Here is a 16700-nt window from a genome sequence, read left to right on the forward strand (position 1 = left end):
GCACTTTGAGCCAGGCCTTGCATCTTCCCATTCAAGTAATGGGAGCTGCAATGGGGGTGAAGGGTGGGGACACCTGCTCAAGTCTGAGCTCCTACTTTAACTTGCTCTGTGGCCTTAGGTAAATCGCTTCCCTTCTCTGGGCTTCAGTTTCATCCCAGGGAAAGTACAGGGCTGGAGTAGGTAACAACTAAGAGCCTTTAGAAACAGTACAGAATAGTGATCAAGAGCTTGGGCTCTCATATCCAACCAAATGGGGTTCATATCCCAGGTCTGCCACTTATTTGCTGTGTGATCTTGAGAAAATTACTTAACCTCTCTGAACCTAGTTTTCCTCATCTGTAAAATGGGGCAGTACTGGGGTTATTGTGAGGGCTATAGAGCACAATGCTTGAAAGCATTTGGCACAGAGGCTGGCCCACAGTCGAGACTTGAGAAATGGTAGTTATAGTTCAGTGGTAGGTGTCTTGGATCTTACACAGCCCAGTTCTCCCCAGAAAGGAACATGGAACATGGGGTTATGGCCATGTCTTAGGAAGGGCCTCGGCGAGGCAGGTGACTGTGGCTCACATCACTCTGCAGCTGGTGGGCCTTCTGTGCATGCTTCAGGCCCAGCTGCTCTGGGTCGCAGGTTGGCTGGGGCAGGGGCTGCCTGTAATGCACATCGCTGGCCAGTTGCTGGCTCCTCTTGGCCTGGAGGAAGCCAGGCTGGTCTGCACGGCAGTGGAACCGGGACCGACTCTGGGCAAAGTCCTTCTTGTACTCATTGTCACTCTGCAGTCTGCCAACGTTGAGGAAATGCTTCATCCTCGGGTCATCGTTGATGCTGCGGTACCCAATCTGCATGCCCCGATCCCGCAGGAAGGCCTCTTTGTACCGAAACTGCAAGTCAGAGGAGCAGAGGTGGTCATGGGAGCACACCTCCCCTCTGGGGCCAGCCTCACATATAGAGCCAGCCCATGTCCTCAACAGGACGTCAACAGTGGGCTAAGGACACAGGCATTGGATTCAGGCAGATCTAGCTGTATGGCTTTGGGCCAGTTCCTGAGTCTCTGAGCCTCAGTCTCCCCATCTGATAAAATGGAAGAATGATTGCCATCCCATGGGAGGTAGAGAGGATTAACGAGATGGGGGCTGAGCTTCATGTCCAGCGCTGGTTCCTGCCTACCGAGTAGTGGCTACAGGTGCTGTAATTACCACTCCAACAGGAAGAGAAGTTGCCCATTCTCACAGCAGCGGCTTCTCCTGAGATCCCTTCCAGCTTCCAGGGTCCTAGTCCAGTGCTCCTCAAACCATCTCTAGTGAAGGACCAGTTTCATTTGCTTTGCTTTTTCATTTCCAGTGCATCAAAGACCAATATTTGGCCCACTGCATGTGATTAGTAGGTAGTAGTACCATATGTATTTGATAACCCAATTGGCCTTACCCTGTTCCATGAGTCCACCAATCACATGCTTAAATGTTGCAATGTCTAATTGTTACAAAACATTTCTAAAAATGCTTGCTCTTGATTGTGGTACCTAACTCATTGTGGACCAGCAAGAAACCGTTCACAGGTGAGCCCATGTCTAGCACTGAGGAGCATTTGTCTAGTTAACAGCACCCTCCTCTTCTATAATAACAGCCGTAATGTTTTGGACACTGCTATGTGCCAGAAACTGCATACCATTTTGCCTTCATTTCTACATCAATCCTAGGAGACAGAATTCCTATTTCATAGATGTAGACATTTGAGTTCAGAAAATTTAAATAACGTGCCCAAGACATGCAGCCAGTTCCTAAGTGATGGAGCCAGGATTTGAGCTCAAGTCAACCTACAGCAAAAACCCAATCTCTCTACCCTAGCACACTGCACTTCAGCCCAAAGAAGTCTGTTTACTGCAAATCAATAAAGCAATCATATGTTGATTGTACTCGTACATCAACTTTTGAGTGTCTCTCTTACAAGAGTAGGAGTGGGAATATAATCCTCCCCAGTCCAAAATTTCTGGTTAAGATCCTAGAAAATAAGACCTATTTTTTTCTTTCATTTGAAATTCATGTTCAATTTTGGTGCATAGAGAGAGAGACAATATTGGTAGGTCCCAGTGGGCTGCCTTTCAACAGAAGTGGGATAACCAGAGTAAAGCCTATCAGTGATGGTGCAAGAATGCATGGGGTCTTACATCACTGGCAATCTCTCTAGATGCCCGGGCGGTCTGAAACGGGATGGCATCCAGCCTGAAGTCGTAGCCTCCAGCTCGGCTCTGCTCCCAAGAGTTTCTGTAGACTTTCTGGATTGGGAACACAAAAACAGCAGTAAGCAGGGAGTATCTCCACTGTTTGCATGTTGTTGGTTCTTAGCAGAGATTCTTAGCAGGGGTGGTTCAGAAGCATGCACCCTCTGTCTTGTGGTTCCCAGGATGGCAGAGCCCACGGCTCCACATCCATCATGGGAACTCCCCAGCTCTGGGACTGGTGGGGTTGGCCACAAAGGGCTTCAGCTCTTGTGGGGCTTGGGGTCTGTGGGTCTGGCTTGTTAGCTGCACCCAGTTGGTATCAGAGACTCCCACCCTGCTCCTTCCTGCCTTTGCATTCTCTTTCAGTGCCTTGGGTTTGCAGCCTGCAGACTCCAGGACTCAAAGTTCCAGAGCCCAGTGTCTTCCCACACACCGAAAAATTGCTGTTCCTTGGGTCTCAGCTCCCCTGTGTTTGCTCCACTGATGTCCTGGGGGCCCTGCAGCCTGGCTTTGATGCCATGTCCCACACCTTCACTGTGAGGCAGGCTACATCTCGTGTACACCCTGGTGCCTGCACGGAGGGAAGAGCCTTCACCTGAATTAAATTTATTGTCGAGAACCTGACCGAGTTCCTGACCCATGTGTTTCATATCTTCCTCTTTCATTTTTTCCCTTTTCAAGTTGTTCTCACACACCCTCTGGGAGTCTGTAATCATATCCTCTTAGTCCTCAGGTAGAGCCACATCACCGATAGAGGCATCAAAATCTTCTGTACCTTCATGTAGCTAATTTTTTTTTTCAAGATAAGGGAATGGCTCTATGAAAGGAGTCATCTGGAGATCCCAGTGGAGGGCTCTCCTTTATTCATCCACAGAGAAGGGAGACAGCACATCACCGACAGATGACAAAGTGACAGCCCCAGACCGCATCGGCCGCTCACTCATTCTGTGAGCTGCTGCAAATCAGGGGCCCTTAAGAAACTTACTTTTGTCACCTGGATACGGAGGTCGAGGCTGATGCTCTGTTCTGCAGGGAACTGGGGAGAATTAAGCAAAGGAGGAGGGGCAGCTGATCCCACAACTGGGCCTGGAACCCAAAGTGCTTGGGCCAAGCATGGTGGATCTCATCACTTCTATGTACTGAAGTCTATCATCATCGCCTTCAGCACCTCAACTCCAACATCCAACACCACAAACCATGAGTCAAACCCCTGCTATGTTGGGCCCTGGAGATACAGAACCAATCATCGCTGGGATGATTACCTAATTGATGGAGCACACACAGAGCCCAAATGATTACATTTACTGGGTCACTGCTGAGTTTAGCTGTTAGGACTGAAAGATATGAAAGATTGGGGAAAAATGTTCAGATAAAGACAGAACAACAATCCCCTTTAGCACTGTGCCTCCTCTTCTGGTGACCCCACAAACATTAGAGTATCAAAGAGAGTCAAAACCCAAACCACGCCCTGTAAGGGGATGCAGTGCCTTCCCAATGAGAGTCTCTCCATGAGATCTGGGATGGTTAATGACACCAAACTTCACACAACACCAAATTCCAATGTCACCCCATTTGAGTGTCCAATGCACCCCAGCTTCCAAGTCTGCAACTCACTGTCAACTAGAGAGCATGGCCCAAATTGGAGTTCTCCCCAATGCACTGACTCCTTTCCTTCTGGTAACTTCTCCCTGTCCACTGTTTGCTTGGTTGTGATCACTTCCTCCCTGAATGTTTTTGTTCTCTTGAGGTTTTTGCCTTGCCACTGGGAGTCTTTAGATTCCGTAGGCTCTTTGACTTGGAGCCCTGGGCTTTCCTCTTCTTTGTCACAGTGGGCACAGTTTTTTCCTCATCCTCACACATTAGAGCCATTTGATTTTTAGTTATTTCGGCTGCCTTACACATCTCAGTGGCTTTCTTTGCCCAGGAAGGTCACTCTGCCTCCACATCTTCCTCACAGAGCACTTGATCCAACTGTGTGTATTCCACACGCCCTGAAGAAGCGCTCTTTCAAGGGAGGTTCACGAGTTCTCCATCTCCGCATACCCTGGCAGCTAATTTCAGCTCCAGGACTCTGCCCACTGGTGTACCTTGTAAGAGGGAAGACGCTTCGGTCACCAACCTGGGGTGGCTGTCCTTAGGCTGGGTCCCCAACGAACTGGCAGTTTTATCCCAGTGTCCACAGCTCTGGGCTTCCAATAGTTCCTCAAATGGAGGCCTTGCCTTCCCCCATCCTTGAAGCGTTAATGAGACGGATGTTTTGTGCAAGCTCTGCTGAGGGGGAGGTCCTGCTTCCCCAGATGGAGGTCAGCCCACCAGAGCTGCTGTTCTAAAATTATCCCTCGCACATCCCTCAAAAGCATCAAATGGTCCTAATAACTCATATTTACAAAGCACCATTGCATTCACCGCGTGGGATCCCACAGGGCTTTACAAACGCAACAAACTAATACACACGCTAACTAGAAGGCGCCTCTCGTCAACCCCTGTGAGGCAGCCACCTCTGGGGTGAACGGTAGCAGCTGTTGATCTGCATGGAGCCCCAGGACACAATGGCCAGGCCAGGGAGGGAAGAATGGCCAGCCTCTGGGAGGCCCCGCGCTGCCCCAGGCCGACACACTCAGCCTGTGTTATTCTGATCTGACAGTGTCTTTTGATTCCACCGCCTCTCTACCTGTTATCCGAGGATCACAGCTTTGCTGGCTGAGCGGCCGCCTATTCTATTACAACCAGGGGCCTCCAACCCCTGCTAACAACAAGCCCAGGCTTAGGAAACAGCATCTTGGTTATGCACACAAAGGGCACACGTCCAAGGGACACTAAAGTGTCGGAGGCCACAGTCCCATGCACAAAGGGGTAAGCTGCATTTGGATGGGACGGGCTACAGTTGCAGCATCTTTCCAAACTGTGGGGTGGGATAGCGCTGCTCTATCGCCACAGTTACGCTCCTCTGAATGGCTAAGGAGAGGGGCCCGGGAAACAAATAGCAGGTGTCACACCTGCAAGGCCAAGAGACCACTACCCAGCATGTGACTGAGGAAGTCCTTGCAGCAGTGTCCAGAATCAGAATTTTAGAGCTGGAAAGAACCTCAGCCCCATTCCATTTTACAGATGAGGAAACTGAGGCCCAGGGAGGAAAGTGACTGAATGACACACATGCAGTTTGTCCCACTCACAGTCCAGTGTTCTTTCCATTCCAATTCCTCTTCCCTAAGACTTTTTTAAAAACATATAAAATCCACTTTAGGCACAGATAATTTTATAAAAACAGGCACACACCATATGAACCACTGGTTCACTTACATCACTCAGATGCAGTGCATTGAGGCGGGCTCGGGTGAAATCCGGGTGGTCAGGGATCAGGGTGTATCTGTGCAGGGATTCTGCATCCCCCAACCTGTACAGGCGCTGTGGGTAAGACAGGATCACTTGCTGAAACCACAGGTGAAAAGCCGCTGATTCTCTTTCCTGCCCCTCCCACTCGAGTTCCCACTGGACGGAGTGGAGTGCAGCCCTGCCCACGGAGGGTATCCCTCCAGAGCCCACATTTGATGAAAGGTACCCACTTGACCAGGACCGGGTGGGAGGGGCTGGTTTTAAATAGACCCTGTTAAAAATATTCATCAAGATCTGCTCCAAATGGGCCACAAACCAACACCCTGGTTGGCCATACCTGCATGTTTTATGCAGTCTAAGATGTGTGGGTATTTCAGAGAATCTTTGCAACCGAGCATTGGATATGTTTTTTACTAGTAACAAGAAATAGCCTCAGTGCCTTTGTCATTTAATAATAGCAGTAACAGTAATATTAATGATGATGATAATAAGACACACAGCTAATAAGTCTTTTTTTAAAAAAATTATAAAATGCCTTAAGAGGTGTTCAAGAAATTAAAGTTTTCATAGACTACCTGGGCCCCAGGAAGACACAATTTTAAAACTCAAGCATTTTCTTGGTTGCTATTTTTAGAACAGTAATGTAAGAATTGCAAACAATTTTAGGAAGTGTTTGAGTTTCAATTTTTAGAAACTATAATATTCAATTTTGGCTTTGGAAACAAGAGTCGGTCAGTAAAGTATTTGGGCTCTTGTGAGGATGGGGTCAGCTTTGTCACTGTCCGTGTAGAATTGAGTCCCTTGACAATTTCAGGAAAAAAGCATGTGATATCCTATTCCTTGAAATTAATACAGGAGAGAGAAAATGGGGCAAAATTATACAGAGAGTAAAAGCAGAAAGAAGCTTTGAAGATAGCTTTTTTTTTTTTTTTCCCCTAACTGGGTTATATTAAGCTTTTAAAATTCCATTGCCACCTATCAGCAGTGAAAATGTATCTGATCTAGTGTTTAGTAAGGGATCATCAATAATACTTGGTGTTATTATCATTATGATTATGAATCGAACCATAATAAGTGGCATTTATTGAGAATTTATTATGTTCCAGGTACTATAATAAAAGCTTTATGTGCTTTTATTTACTTAATTCTCATTTAATTCACTTAATCCTATGAAATGATTGTTATCGCTATTCCCCCACCCCACTTTCTTAGAACAAGGGAACTGAAGTTAGAAGAGATTAGTAGCCAGCCCGAGATCATTCAGGTAGTGGATGGAAGGTTTGCACTAACATCCCTCCAGAGCCTGTGTTCCTAAGCACTGACCACTGAGCAGCAGAATAATGAGGAAGAACCCACCTCGCTGCAGTGCAGGTAGCTGTTCTTGGCATGAACCAGGTCTGGGGAGTCAACCACCGTAGTAAACTTGATGCTCTCTGGTTTTTTACGATATTTGGTCTACAAGAGGAAAAAAAAAGATTCCCATGAAACACAGTCAAATATCATGCATCTTTCTGGATGCATCTTTACCCCACCTTCTCAGTACCCAATGTGCCAATGACATTATTGGAAAACCCATCTCTCTTCTTCTGGGCACCTAACCTTCTAACCTTCAAGAGTATGAAAAAGATCCAAGCTGCTCTGTGGTAAGGAACATTTTACAGGTATTTACTCTCTTGAAGAAAGAGGCTACAGAATACCATGGCTCCTCACAATAAAGGAATTCAGGGAAGGGGAGAGGATTGAGCAGTGTGGCCCTGCTCAGACCCTGTCCACATTAGTTCTGTTATGAACAAGCTGAAGACAACAGTGTCAGCCTCAAGGGGACTCCAGGGCAGGGATCAGGCCGTCAATACAGTGGGGAGTTCAGGTGATGTAACTATCCCTGCAACTTTTCACACCATCTGAAATCAGACAACCTTTGGATACTGAGTAAGCTCAGTAGGTGAGTGGCACACTCCCCCCCATGGAAATAATGGGCCAGTTTAGATCATAATTGTACATAATGTATTTATTGAGAACCTTCTAATACATTATGCCTCTAGCTGCCCATGGGTGAACTCATTTGGAGGGAAATCTCATTCTGTCTTGGGTTTGGTTGCAAATGGCCCCAGAAAAACACTGGGGGTCTAGTGGCCATGAGCCCTCTTGAGATCTCAACTCCATAAACGTAAAGGGAAAGGTTAGGTTGCCCTTGCTGGTGTAGTATGGACAGACGGTGGTACCTCGCTGATGAGTTCTCCAGCCTTCTTTGCGCTCTCCATCTGTGGGGATCTCAGCGCCAGCCATCCTGTCCCCTTCATGCCAATCAGGTCTGACTTGTAGCGCAACTGCAGGAAGAAAATCAGGGGCTGTGATTTATTAGGAGAGTGCCTAAGACTATTAGGGAATTTCAGGAAGATTCTGCATTTGTAATAATGCTTCATCACAACATCTCAACATCTTCATTGGGAGTGCACTTGGTATGTCATCAAATCAAACTGTTTGGATTTGTAAATTCCACCAGGAATTAAATGGATCATGCACAAGATACAAGAAGGCCCCACCAGTGAATTGGCAGGACTTGAAGAATAAGATAATGACCTATGCGAATGATCACTTAAAGAAAGAGCTGAGCCATGTGCCCAAATCCAAGCATCCATTGGGACTGTTTTGTTTCATTCTGCCAGTGAGGCCATCCACTGCCTGCCTAAATAGAAACACTCTACACACTGTTCAGTTGACAAAAGGGTTTTGAGCTCTGGATCAAACCTGCTGTGACTCAGAGCAAATCGCCTTGCCAAAATGTGACTCAGTTTCTCTCTGTAATACTTGAAGGTCATAGCAACCCCTCTGTTCTCATGAAAACACCTGAGAGCACTCAGGGACAACAACCACTCTTTAAGTTAGATTTATGTTCTTGTGGTAGTGGTAGCAAGGCAGGGAGTCAATTACAGCAGGACTTTAAAAACTGGAACAAACTTAGATACAACCAGCTAATCGCGAGTAAACCATTTTAATCTTTTCATGCCTCAGTTTACCCTCTCCTCCCACTGTTCCTCATTATGATTTGCTTATATTGCAAAATGGGCTAAGGCTTATCCTCTTTCTCCATTTTGAGGGCTCAAAAGATTAGGACTACAGCATTATTACTGGGAGAGAATAATAAGGGTGTTTAAAAACATGGGTCTAATTAGGAGCCTCCTAAAACGTTGAATCTTATTACTATTCCTTGATCAGCCCACCATTACCTATGATGAGACAGTCGCCTGAATGCTTTTCTTCTCTTTATGGAAATTAGGCATTTTTAAAGGTGGAAAAAGCCTCTCTATGGAAATCTGAAATTTGGATTTAAACGAAGTTGATGGCATTTCTCTAATTTAGATATAAGCTCTGCTGTAACGTAAAATACCACTCCAGAAATCAGCCTCTCGGCCTTTTTAGTTTTCTTTCATTTCAGGATTCACAGCGTTCCTCACAGCTGGCCTCAAAGAGGGTCCGTTTCTGATCTACTGTCTGCTGGTTAATGCCCCTGTGCAAATTCGACTCTGCTTCCACCTGGTGAAGGGAGACATCACTCAGGCTTGGGAGCAGGTTTCAAAACCCCATGTCAGTAAGATTGCTTTTTATACTGCGATCTTTCAGTCTACACCGGCAAAGCTTTTGCCTTCCACTCTGATAAAGAACAGAGAAAATTGGATAAATTTCTAAGTTGGAGAGAATAATCCTACAGGGCCTCTTCACAGCCAGGCCTTGCTCCTTTCATAAGCGAGATGAAGTGGGGAGCACTCTTTCAACTTGCCTTTTGTTGAGCTGAGCAGTACGATCGCAGGTAAGTCAGAAAGCAAGATGCAGGTTCCCCAAAGATCTGACTGTGCCTCAGACTCTTATAAATGGATTGTCTATTGATATCCCAGCTCCCAGCCCAGCTTTGACTATTCACGCAGACCCTAAAAACAACAAACATGCCCCAGACTTCATAATAAAAGAGGGTAGGTGGAGGGGGGTCAAGAAGCATCAGCAGCCCAAAGATGGTTTGGAAGAAGAAATCTAAGATAATGAGAGACCTTCCCACTCTGCCCAGTGAATCTGTCTTCCCCAAATGGCACATACTTGCTCTTGCCCCTTACATACACTAAGTTCTAGAAGCCACATTCAGATTCATACATGGGGTGTCCCGGCACCCCATTTTGAAGCACCGTGTTGTGAGCTACTGCCTTTCTCAGGCTCTTAGTTCTAACGCAGGAACAATGTGCACATTTGAGCCCAGGAGGTGACTGGGGGAAGGGACATATTTGTCATATTAATAAGAAACATTATAGTCACTACCCTGTGTGGGGTGGGGTTTGCTTTAGACCCATTTTCTCACTTAGCGCTCATACCATCCTGCAAAGGAGGGGTTCTATCCTCACCCACAGAATAACTTTGGTGTTCAAGTGATAGTCGGGACTCAGAAGAGCTGTCAGCTGCTGTCTTCTGGGCAGACCAGGTTGGTAGTGGTCAAGAGAACGGATTCAGGAGCCAGAGCACCTAGGTTCATGATCCAGCCACTTGGGGAAGCCAGAGACTGAACCAGAATTCATGGGACAAGAGCTGGAAGACCTGCTGCGCCTCTTACGAGGTGTAAGGTCTTGAACAAGTCATTTCCCTGCCAGCTTGTGGCCTGGGCCAAGTTACATTATGCCTGCCTCATTGCCACATCTGGAAGATAGGAAGAATACTAGTACCCCCCTAGATATTAAATGAGATATTTGTGCAAAATATCTAACCTAATGCTTGGCCCAGGGTAAACATTCCATAAAGTTTGGCTGTTGTTACTGTTGTTTCTTCTGATGTGGACACTGAAGCCTGCAGAGCTTAAGGGTCTACCTGAGGCACACAGCTGTAGAAGGTGGGGCCACAGCTGTCCCCAGGACAATCCCTGCACATGATTTTCAGCAACCCCGGCAATCCCAGTGGGAAACCATGGAGGGAACATGGGACAGCAGACTTAAAAATGACCAAAGAGGTGGTGGAACTAGCGCCCACCTATGGTGGGCATGGCCTGGGCCAGGGAATGCATCTCAGGGGGGTTCCTGAGGCCTCTGGGACTAGGGCACAACATGGGCAATGGTGGCCTTGAGGAGCTGAACCCCAGGGGTGAGCATCTCTTGGCCCCACCTAAAGCTTTCTTTCTGGCCTGGGTGGGGACTGCTCAGATGAGGGAACTTCCCAGACTGCTGCACTGAGTGAGCCCCAGTTGAGCCTTTGTTTCCTTTTCTACATCATATACCACGTGCTGTTGGATTTTTGATAATGAGTGCAATAAGGCTGACGTGTCAGACCAACTGGACATTCCGGTAGTCTACTGTTCATAGTATCTTGGAATCCAGACTTCCAAATTAACCAATTTATAGTTTAAATAAACAATGTATGCAGCATCATATGGTAATTTAAATTTTAAGCAATGACTTCTTAGCATTCAAAAATGTAGTAGATATCCTGTTTTTAAAATGTCATTATAAGATTTCCAACTACCATTTCTTGGGAAGGACTCTTCTTTATAGGCTATGTCTCTCTCTACTGGTTTTTTTTTTTTTTTTTTTTTTCATGACCGGTAAGGGGATCGCAACCCTTGGCTTGGTGTCGCCCGCACCGCGCTCAGCCAGTGAGCGCACCGGCCATCCCTATATAGGATCCGAACCCGCAGCCTCGGCGCTCCCAGCGCCGCACTCTCCCGAGTGAGCCACGGGGTTGGCCCCTCTCTACTGTTTTTTAAAAGTTAACATAAAAATTTAAAATTTTAACTTTGAAATTTTCTTTCTTTTCAGTAATAACAGTTACGTAAATGATAGCTTCGGGTAGTGCTGAGTTTCTTTTTTCTTTTTCCTTATTTAGTAAAATAAAATTTGATATTACATTGATCCCACCATTTGAAAAAAAAAAACATTTTCCCTTGAATGCTCAAGGCCTGAGATTATGGATCAAATCAAACCTCTTTGCTTTTCCACTGGAGAGATGGAGACCTAGGAAGAAAAGCACATGCCCGGGGACACTCAGCCAGCAAACAGCAAAGCTGCGTTTCCAACTCACATCTTCTGACTCCCAACTCGGCCCCCCTGACCTTTCCCAGGTGGCCTGCGATCTTCCTCAGGGGCCTGTCTTATCCTAGAAAGTTTCTCTTCTCCTAAGAAATAGGTCATTGACAAGAGGGTCCCTGGTTGGGCACCAGACAGTCATGCTATAAGCTGTTCTTGGGGACCTTGGGATCACCTTCTAACAAATGGAAGGACTTTGTAAGTGGGACCTGGGCTGGCACTTCAGTAACTAAATTCCCTTTGTGGGGACCAGATGAACTCACCCTACTCCACATTCTTCTTGACAGTGAGCCTGTGATATTGCAGTTTCAATAAATCATGACCAATAATTAAATGAGAATTTAATAATGAAATCATTATTATAATAATTAATAATTAATTATTGTGTTTATCATACCCCACTTATTGCTACATATAATTAAACTAACAGTAGTCACTGCCCTGAGGGCCACCAGAGCTGGGAGGTTGGTGTAGGGAATGTATTAAAACAGCTAATACTTATTCCAGCATTTCCAGGACCAGGCATTGGAAATGCTGGAATGCATTTCCAGGCATTGTGCTAAGTGCTTCACATAGACCAGTTCTCAACAGAAAACTGAATTCTCAATCAGAAATAATTTTGTCCCCCAGGGACATCTGGCAATATTTGGAGACAAATATTGGTTGTCACACTTGGGGGCTGCTATGAGCACCTGGAGGATAGAGACCAGGGATGTTGCTAAATATCCCACAGTGCACAGGTCAGGCCCCCACAACAAAGAATTGCCTGCCTAAAATGCCAAAGGTGCTGAAGTTGAGAAACACTGACATAGATGATAAGGGTTAATGTGAAAATGGTGCCGTGGGTTATGTTCTAAAATGACAGCCTCTTCTTTGTAGGGTTGTCATGGGCCTAGAGACGATGGGTGGTACAGGGTCTGCCACACTATGTATCTCCCATAAGTACTGGCCACCATCCCATCGTCATCATTACCACATCCCAGGTCCCATGTCATCAAGACCATGTCCAAGGCTTGAAGAGGCCTTGTCTGAGTTCACACAGCCAGTAGTGGAGGAGCTGGATTTTGAATCTCCGAAGTCCGACTCCAGAACCTCCCACCATGATATGGGGGGGGGGGGGGAATGGAGCTCCCCACCCACCTGCTTGGTGCCCTTCCTTGGGGAAGAGCCTCCTCTCTGGGCCTCAGTGTCTGCACCTGTGCTATGAGAGGCGTGACGCCCCTGCTCTGAGCTCCTTCCAGGACAGCAGGATGGTTAAGACTGTGGGCTCCTGAGCCAGGCCTGCCACGGCACCTCCCATGTGACCTCATCCAGGCCACAATATAGGAATCACAACTGTCTCCACCTCAGAGCATTGCAACAAGGATAAAAGTGATGGCAAGCACTCAGTAAGTGTCACGACACGATCTGTAACCACCATCACCATCATCCTTGCTGTCCACAGACCAGCCCTGTTCTCTCTCTGACCCCATCTCCCCTGACACCCCCTCCCTCACCCACTTGCTTCACTCCAGCCTCAGATACACCAAGGCTGCCCCTGCTCACGTCTTTGACCTTTGAACTTGCTACTCTGTTTGCCTGGAATGCTCTATCTTCCTCTCTCTTCTCCTTTAGGCCTTTGCTCAAATGTCACCTTTTCAATGAGAACTACCCTGATGCTTTATATTAAATTACACATGTGCATGCACACACACACACATTCAGACCCTCCCATCCCTTCCCTGCTCCATTTGTCCCCACGCGTGTATTACCATCTAACACACTACAGATTTTACGTATTTATCATGGTTTATCTCCCTGCAGTATAATGGAAGTTCCATGGGCACAGGAATTTTTTAACTCTAGTTGGCTGCTGTATTCCAGGGCCTAGAATGGTTCTTAGTACGTAACAGATACTAAATAAATATTTGCTGAATGACTGAATGAATGATTCCAACCTAGATGTCATGGACCAAGGAAATCATTATTTGGGACAGGGATGGGGGGGTGCAGGGAGGGTCCAAAAAGCTAAGTTAGGAAGAAGCAGAGATTTATACCCAGGCTTGGTAGGAGAAGGACGGGGCTGGTTGGCATTCCACAAGGGGCCCCCTACCTCACTCTGCAGGGTGTGGGCTTTTTTGGCCCAGGCCATCTTCAGGTCCTCAGGCAGCACCGTGAACTCGTGGCACAGTGTCCTGTAGTCGCGGTCGCTGGCCAGGGCCTGGGCCTTCCTGGCATGGACTAGGTGCACCATGTCCATGGGCAGGTGGCACTGGGCTTGGCTGCCAGCCGCCTCTCTCCTGTACTGAAGCTCACTTTGCAGCCGGCCCATCCGCCGGCAGTGCCGGAGCTGGGGGTCGTCACCTACACTCCGGACCCCAATGAGCTTCCCTCGCTCCTTCACAAAGTCATATCTGTAGAGAAACTGGAAGCACCAGCTGGTCAAATTCCACCTGTGCATGTTCATTGCATTCCCTAAGAAGCAGCATTTGCTCTTCCACTAGGAGGTGGTGATTATAAGGAAACCCTCAGCGGGGTTGGCCTGAGAGCGTGCCTTCCTCCCTGGGGGATGAACAATTAAAACATCGCTCCATTCTTCCTGCCTAATTAAAATCAGATCCTCAGAACCAAGGTAAGGGCCCACTCCCCTTATGTGTCCTATGGCCAAAAGGAATTTATCAAAAGGGGTAAAAGAGAAACTTGTGCTTTATCCGTTCGTACTTGGAAAAACATTAAACCCAAAAGACAGGATCCATTTATTTGAAGTCCACATTTCCTGTGATTTGTTTGTGGGAAAGAGAAAGTCACCTTCATGTCCCAAAGCTATGGATGTTATCAACAGAGTGGCTGAGACACAGCTGGCAAATCCTAACACCAACGCGTGAGACTACAGAGCGCCAAGAGGGGCGCGTGTCACAGCTATATTGCCATCTCTGTCACGAGTCCCCTTTCTCACTCTGGGTGCAGTTACAAAACAGGCAGGGGACATTACAGGGGACTGTTGCCTAGCTGTTGCAATTAGAAATAAATCATAATCTCCTTCCTGCTGGAGACCTTTGCCTGAATTTAGCTTCTGATTAATGGAGCCTTCCTTTCCCTCCCTCCGTCAAAGAATCTCATTCATAACTAATATATTCTGCAGGTGACATCCTGTCTCAGATGGTTATAGATTTGCTTTAATTCAGGAAAATCAGCCGCAGACATTGTTTTACATGAAGTTAACAGAAGTTAGGCAAGATGGAAGGTCATATCATTCAACTCACATCACTGGCTATGTCTCCAGAGGCCCGGGCAGCCTGGAAGGGGAGCGCGTCTATTGTCAGCCTGCAGCCTTGAGCACGAAGATTATGCCAAGACTCCTTATATTTTGCCTAAAGTGGGAACACATGTAGATCTTCTTTGAAAAGAAAATTACATGTCAATGAACCAAAGGCTACCCTTTTCGTCTGTAGCACCGTGTTCCAGAATTGATTTCCATTTTGTGAAGAAAATCTCATTAGCACACACCCTGTAGTAGGCTCTGAGGACACACAGGTACCCAACACATTTGTGAAAAGGTATATTTAATATGGACATCTAAAACACACATTTTATAAAGCTTCTGTGAACGCCAGCAAGGTCATGGTTAGATTACTTCACAGACACAGACATAGGTGGCTTTGGAACGGGCATGAACTTAAGCATAGAAAGGCTTACGTCACTCAGGTTGGCTGCATTCACTTTGGCTCTGATGAACTCGGGCAGCCCCAGGGTGGTTGTGTACTGGTGTCTTGCATGCTCCCCGGCTGCTTTATAGAGGCGCTGGGTCAAAAAAAAAAAAAAAAGGCAAGAAGATAAGGGCTGTGCATTTCTGCAGTGCTGAAGTCCCTCACTGGCAATTGGGGAAACATGACAGTGTGATGGCTGTATCTTCAGCCTTGGGGAAGATGTTTCTTTCACTTAAGGCAGTCTTTCATGAATCAAATTAAGTGATATAAAATGAATATATAAGAAACTGTAATTTGCTTTGCTAAATAATAGGCTGAGGAAAAAAAAGAAATTTAAGAATAGTTTTTAGGTTTTTCACATGCTAGACTTTTTTCTTGAGGACAGAGCATAAAGACAATACTGAGACCTGGGAAATTGAGGAGAAGCTCTACTTGGTGGCAGGGAGGTCCCCACAGCCAGGTCTGCATCCTTTACTAAAGCCCTGGGATTCTCTCCATTGGTGAACGTGCACCAATGTGACCCTGGATGGCCTCAGCAGGTACAAAAACAGCTATTCTCGTGATTAGAAATGGGTAGTGCTTGGTGACTTCTCCAAGGCCAGAGGCCACCATAAAAGGAGCTGTTAACCCATCCCCCCACCCCCAGCACCCAGCTCAGAAAATAGGAGAGAAAGGTTAAATAGGAATGTAAACTTGATAATGTCACTATACAAGATCATGAATTCTACTCCACTGGACTGGCTTATCCCAAGCTGTCATTCCTCACTTTTTGACTTGGGTTGAGGGTGGGAACTGTATGAACAGCCAAATCCTAGCTGACTTCTACAAGTAAGAGTTGAGAATCTTAAACACTAAAGACGATTAAAAATTTAATTCACTGCCAAGCTCAACTGCTTCAAACCTACAAGAAATCTACTACCAAGCAGTAAACCTAGAGGACTGGAATGATGATTTTACGGAATGAGATTCCTGCCCCTGCATCTCCCTCCACTAGAGAAATTAAAGTGTGAATTGGGTAAATGGTGAGGCAGAAGACAGAGGAGAGGATGAGAAGCCTGACAAACACTGTACTGTACAACTGTCCTCGGATAAGCCCAAATGCTCCCTGTAACGATCGTCAGAATGACACTATGAAACTGGTTAGCCAATGTTGTCCTAGATAGAACAAATGAATTATAGACCAGTACTTGTCAGATTTTAATGTGGGAGAGAATTATCTGAGGAGCTTGTTAAAAGACCATTTGGACTCGGAGGATCTAAGGTGGGGCCCGAGGTTGGGCATTTCCAGTATGCTCCTGGGAGACGCCCGTGCAGCAGCTCTGTGGCTGTGCTTGAGCAGCGGGACCACAGATTACACCAGATTTCCAACTAGGCCTTCTTTTCCTCTAGAAAATGTTTAGGCCCCACATAAT

At 46.6% G+C, this 16700-nt stretch overlaps 1 protein-coding gene across 6 annotated transcripts in view; it reads right to left on the minus strand.

Moving 5' to 3' along the window:
• The window catches only part of NRAP (nebulin related anchoring protein), a 66473-nt gene that overhangs the window by 1146 nt on the left and 48627 nt on the right, over positions 1 to 16700 (minus strand). For 5 of the 6 annotated variants that reach the window (XM_063102012.1, XM_063102013.1, XM_063102014.1 and 2 more), the window contains 8 exons: positions 15278 to 15382; positions 14845 to 14952; positions 13695 to 14006; positions 7772 to 7876; positions 6906 to 7004; positions 5517 to 5621; positions 2163 to 2270; positions 568 to 879 (listed from right to left, as the gene is read on the minus strand). In XM_063102012.1, the coding sequence (XP_062958082.1) occupies positions 568 to 879; positions 2163 to 2270; positions 5517 to 5621; positions 6906 to 7004; positions 7772 to 7876; positions 13695 to 14006; positions 14845 to 14952; positions 15278 to 15382 (1254 nt within the window). The remainder of the gene's footprint in view (positions 1 to 567; positions 880 to 2162; positions 2271 to 5516; positions 5622 to 6905; positions 7005 to 7771; positions 7877 to 13694; positions 14007 to 14844; positions 14953 to 15277; positions 15383 to 16700) is intronic. The other variant, XM_063102016.1, reaches the window with a different exon arrangement.

This window comes from Cynocephalus volans, chromosome 7 (assembly GCF_027409185.1).
Source record: "Cynocephalus volans isolate mCynVol1 chromosome 7, mCynVol1.pri, whole genome shotgun sequence".
NCBI lineage: Eukaryota > Metazoa > Chordata > Mammalia > Dermoptera > Cynocephalidae > Cynocephalus > Cynocephalus volans.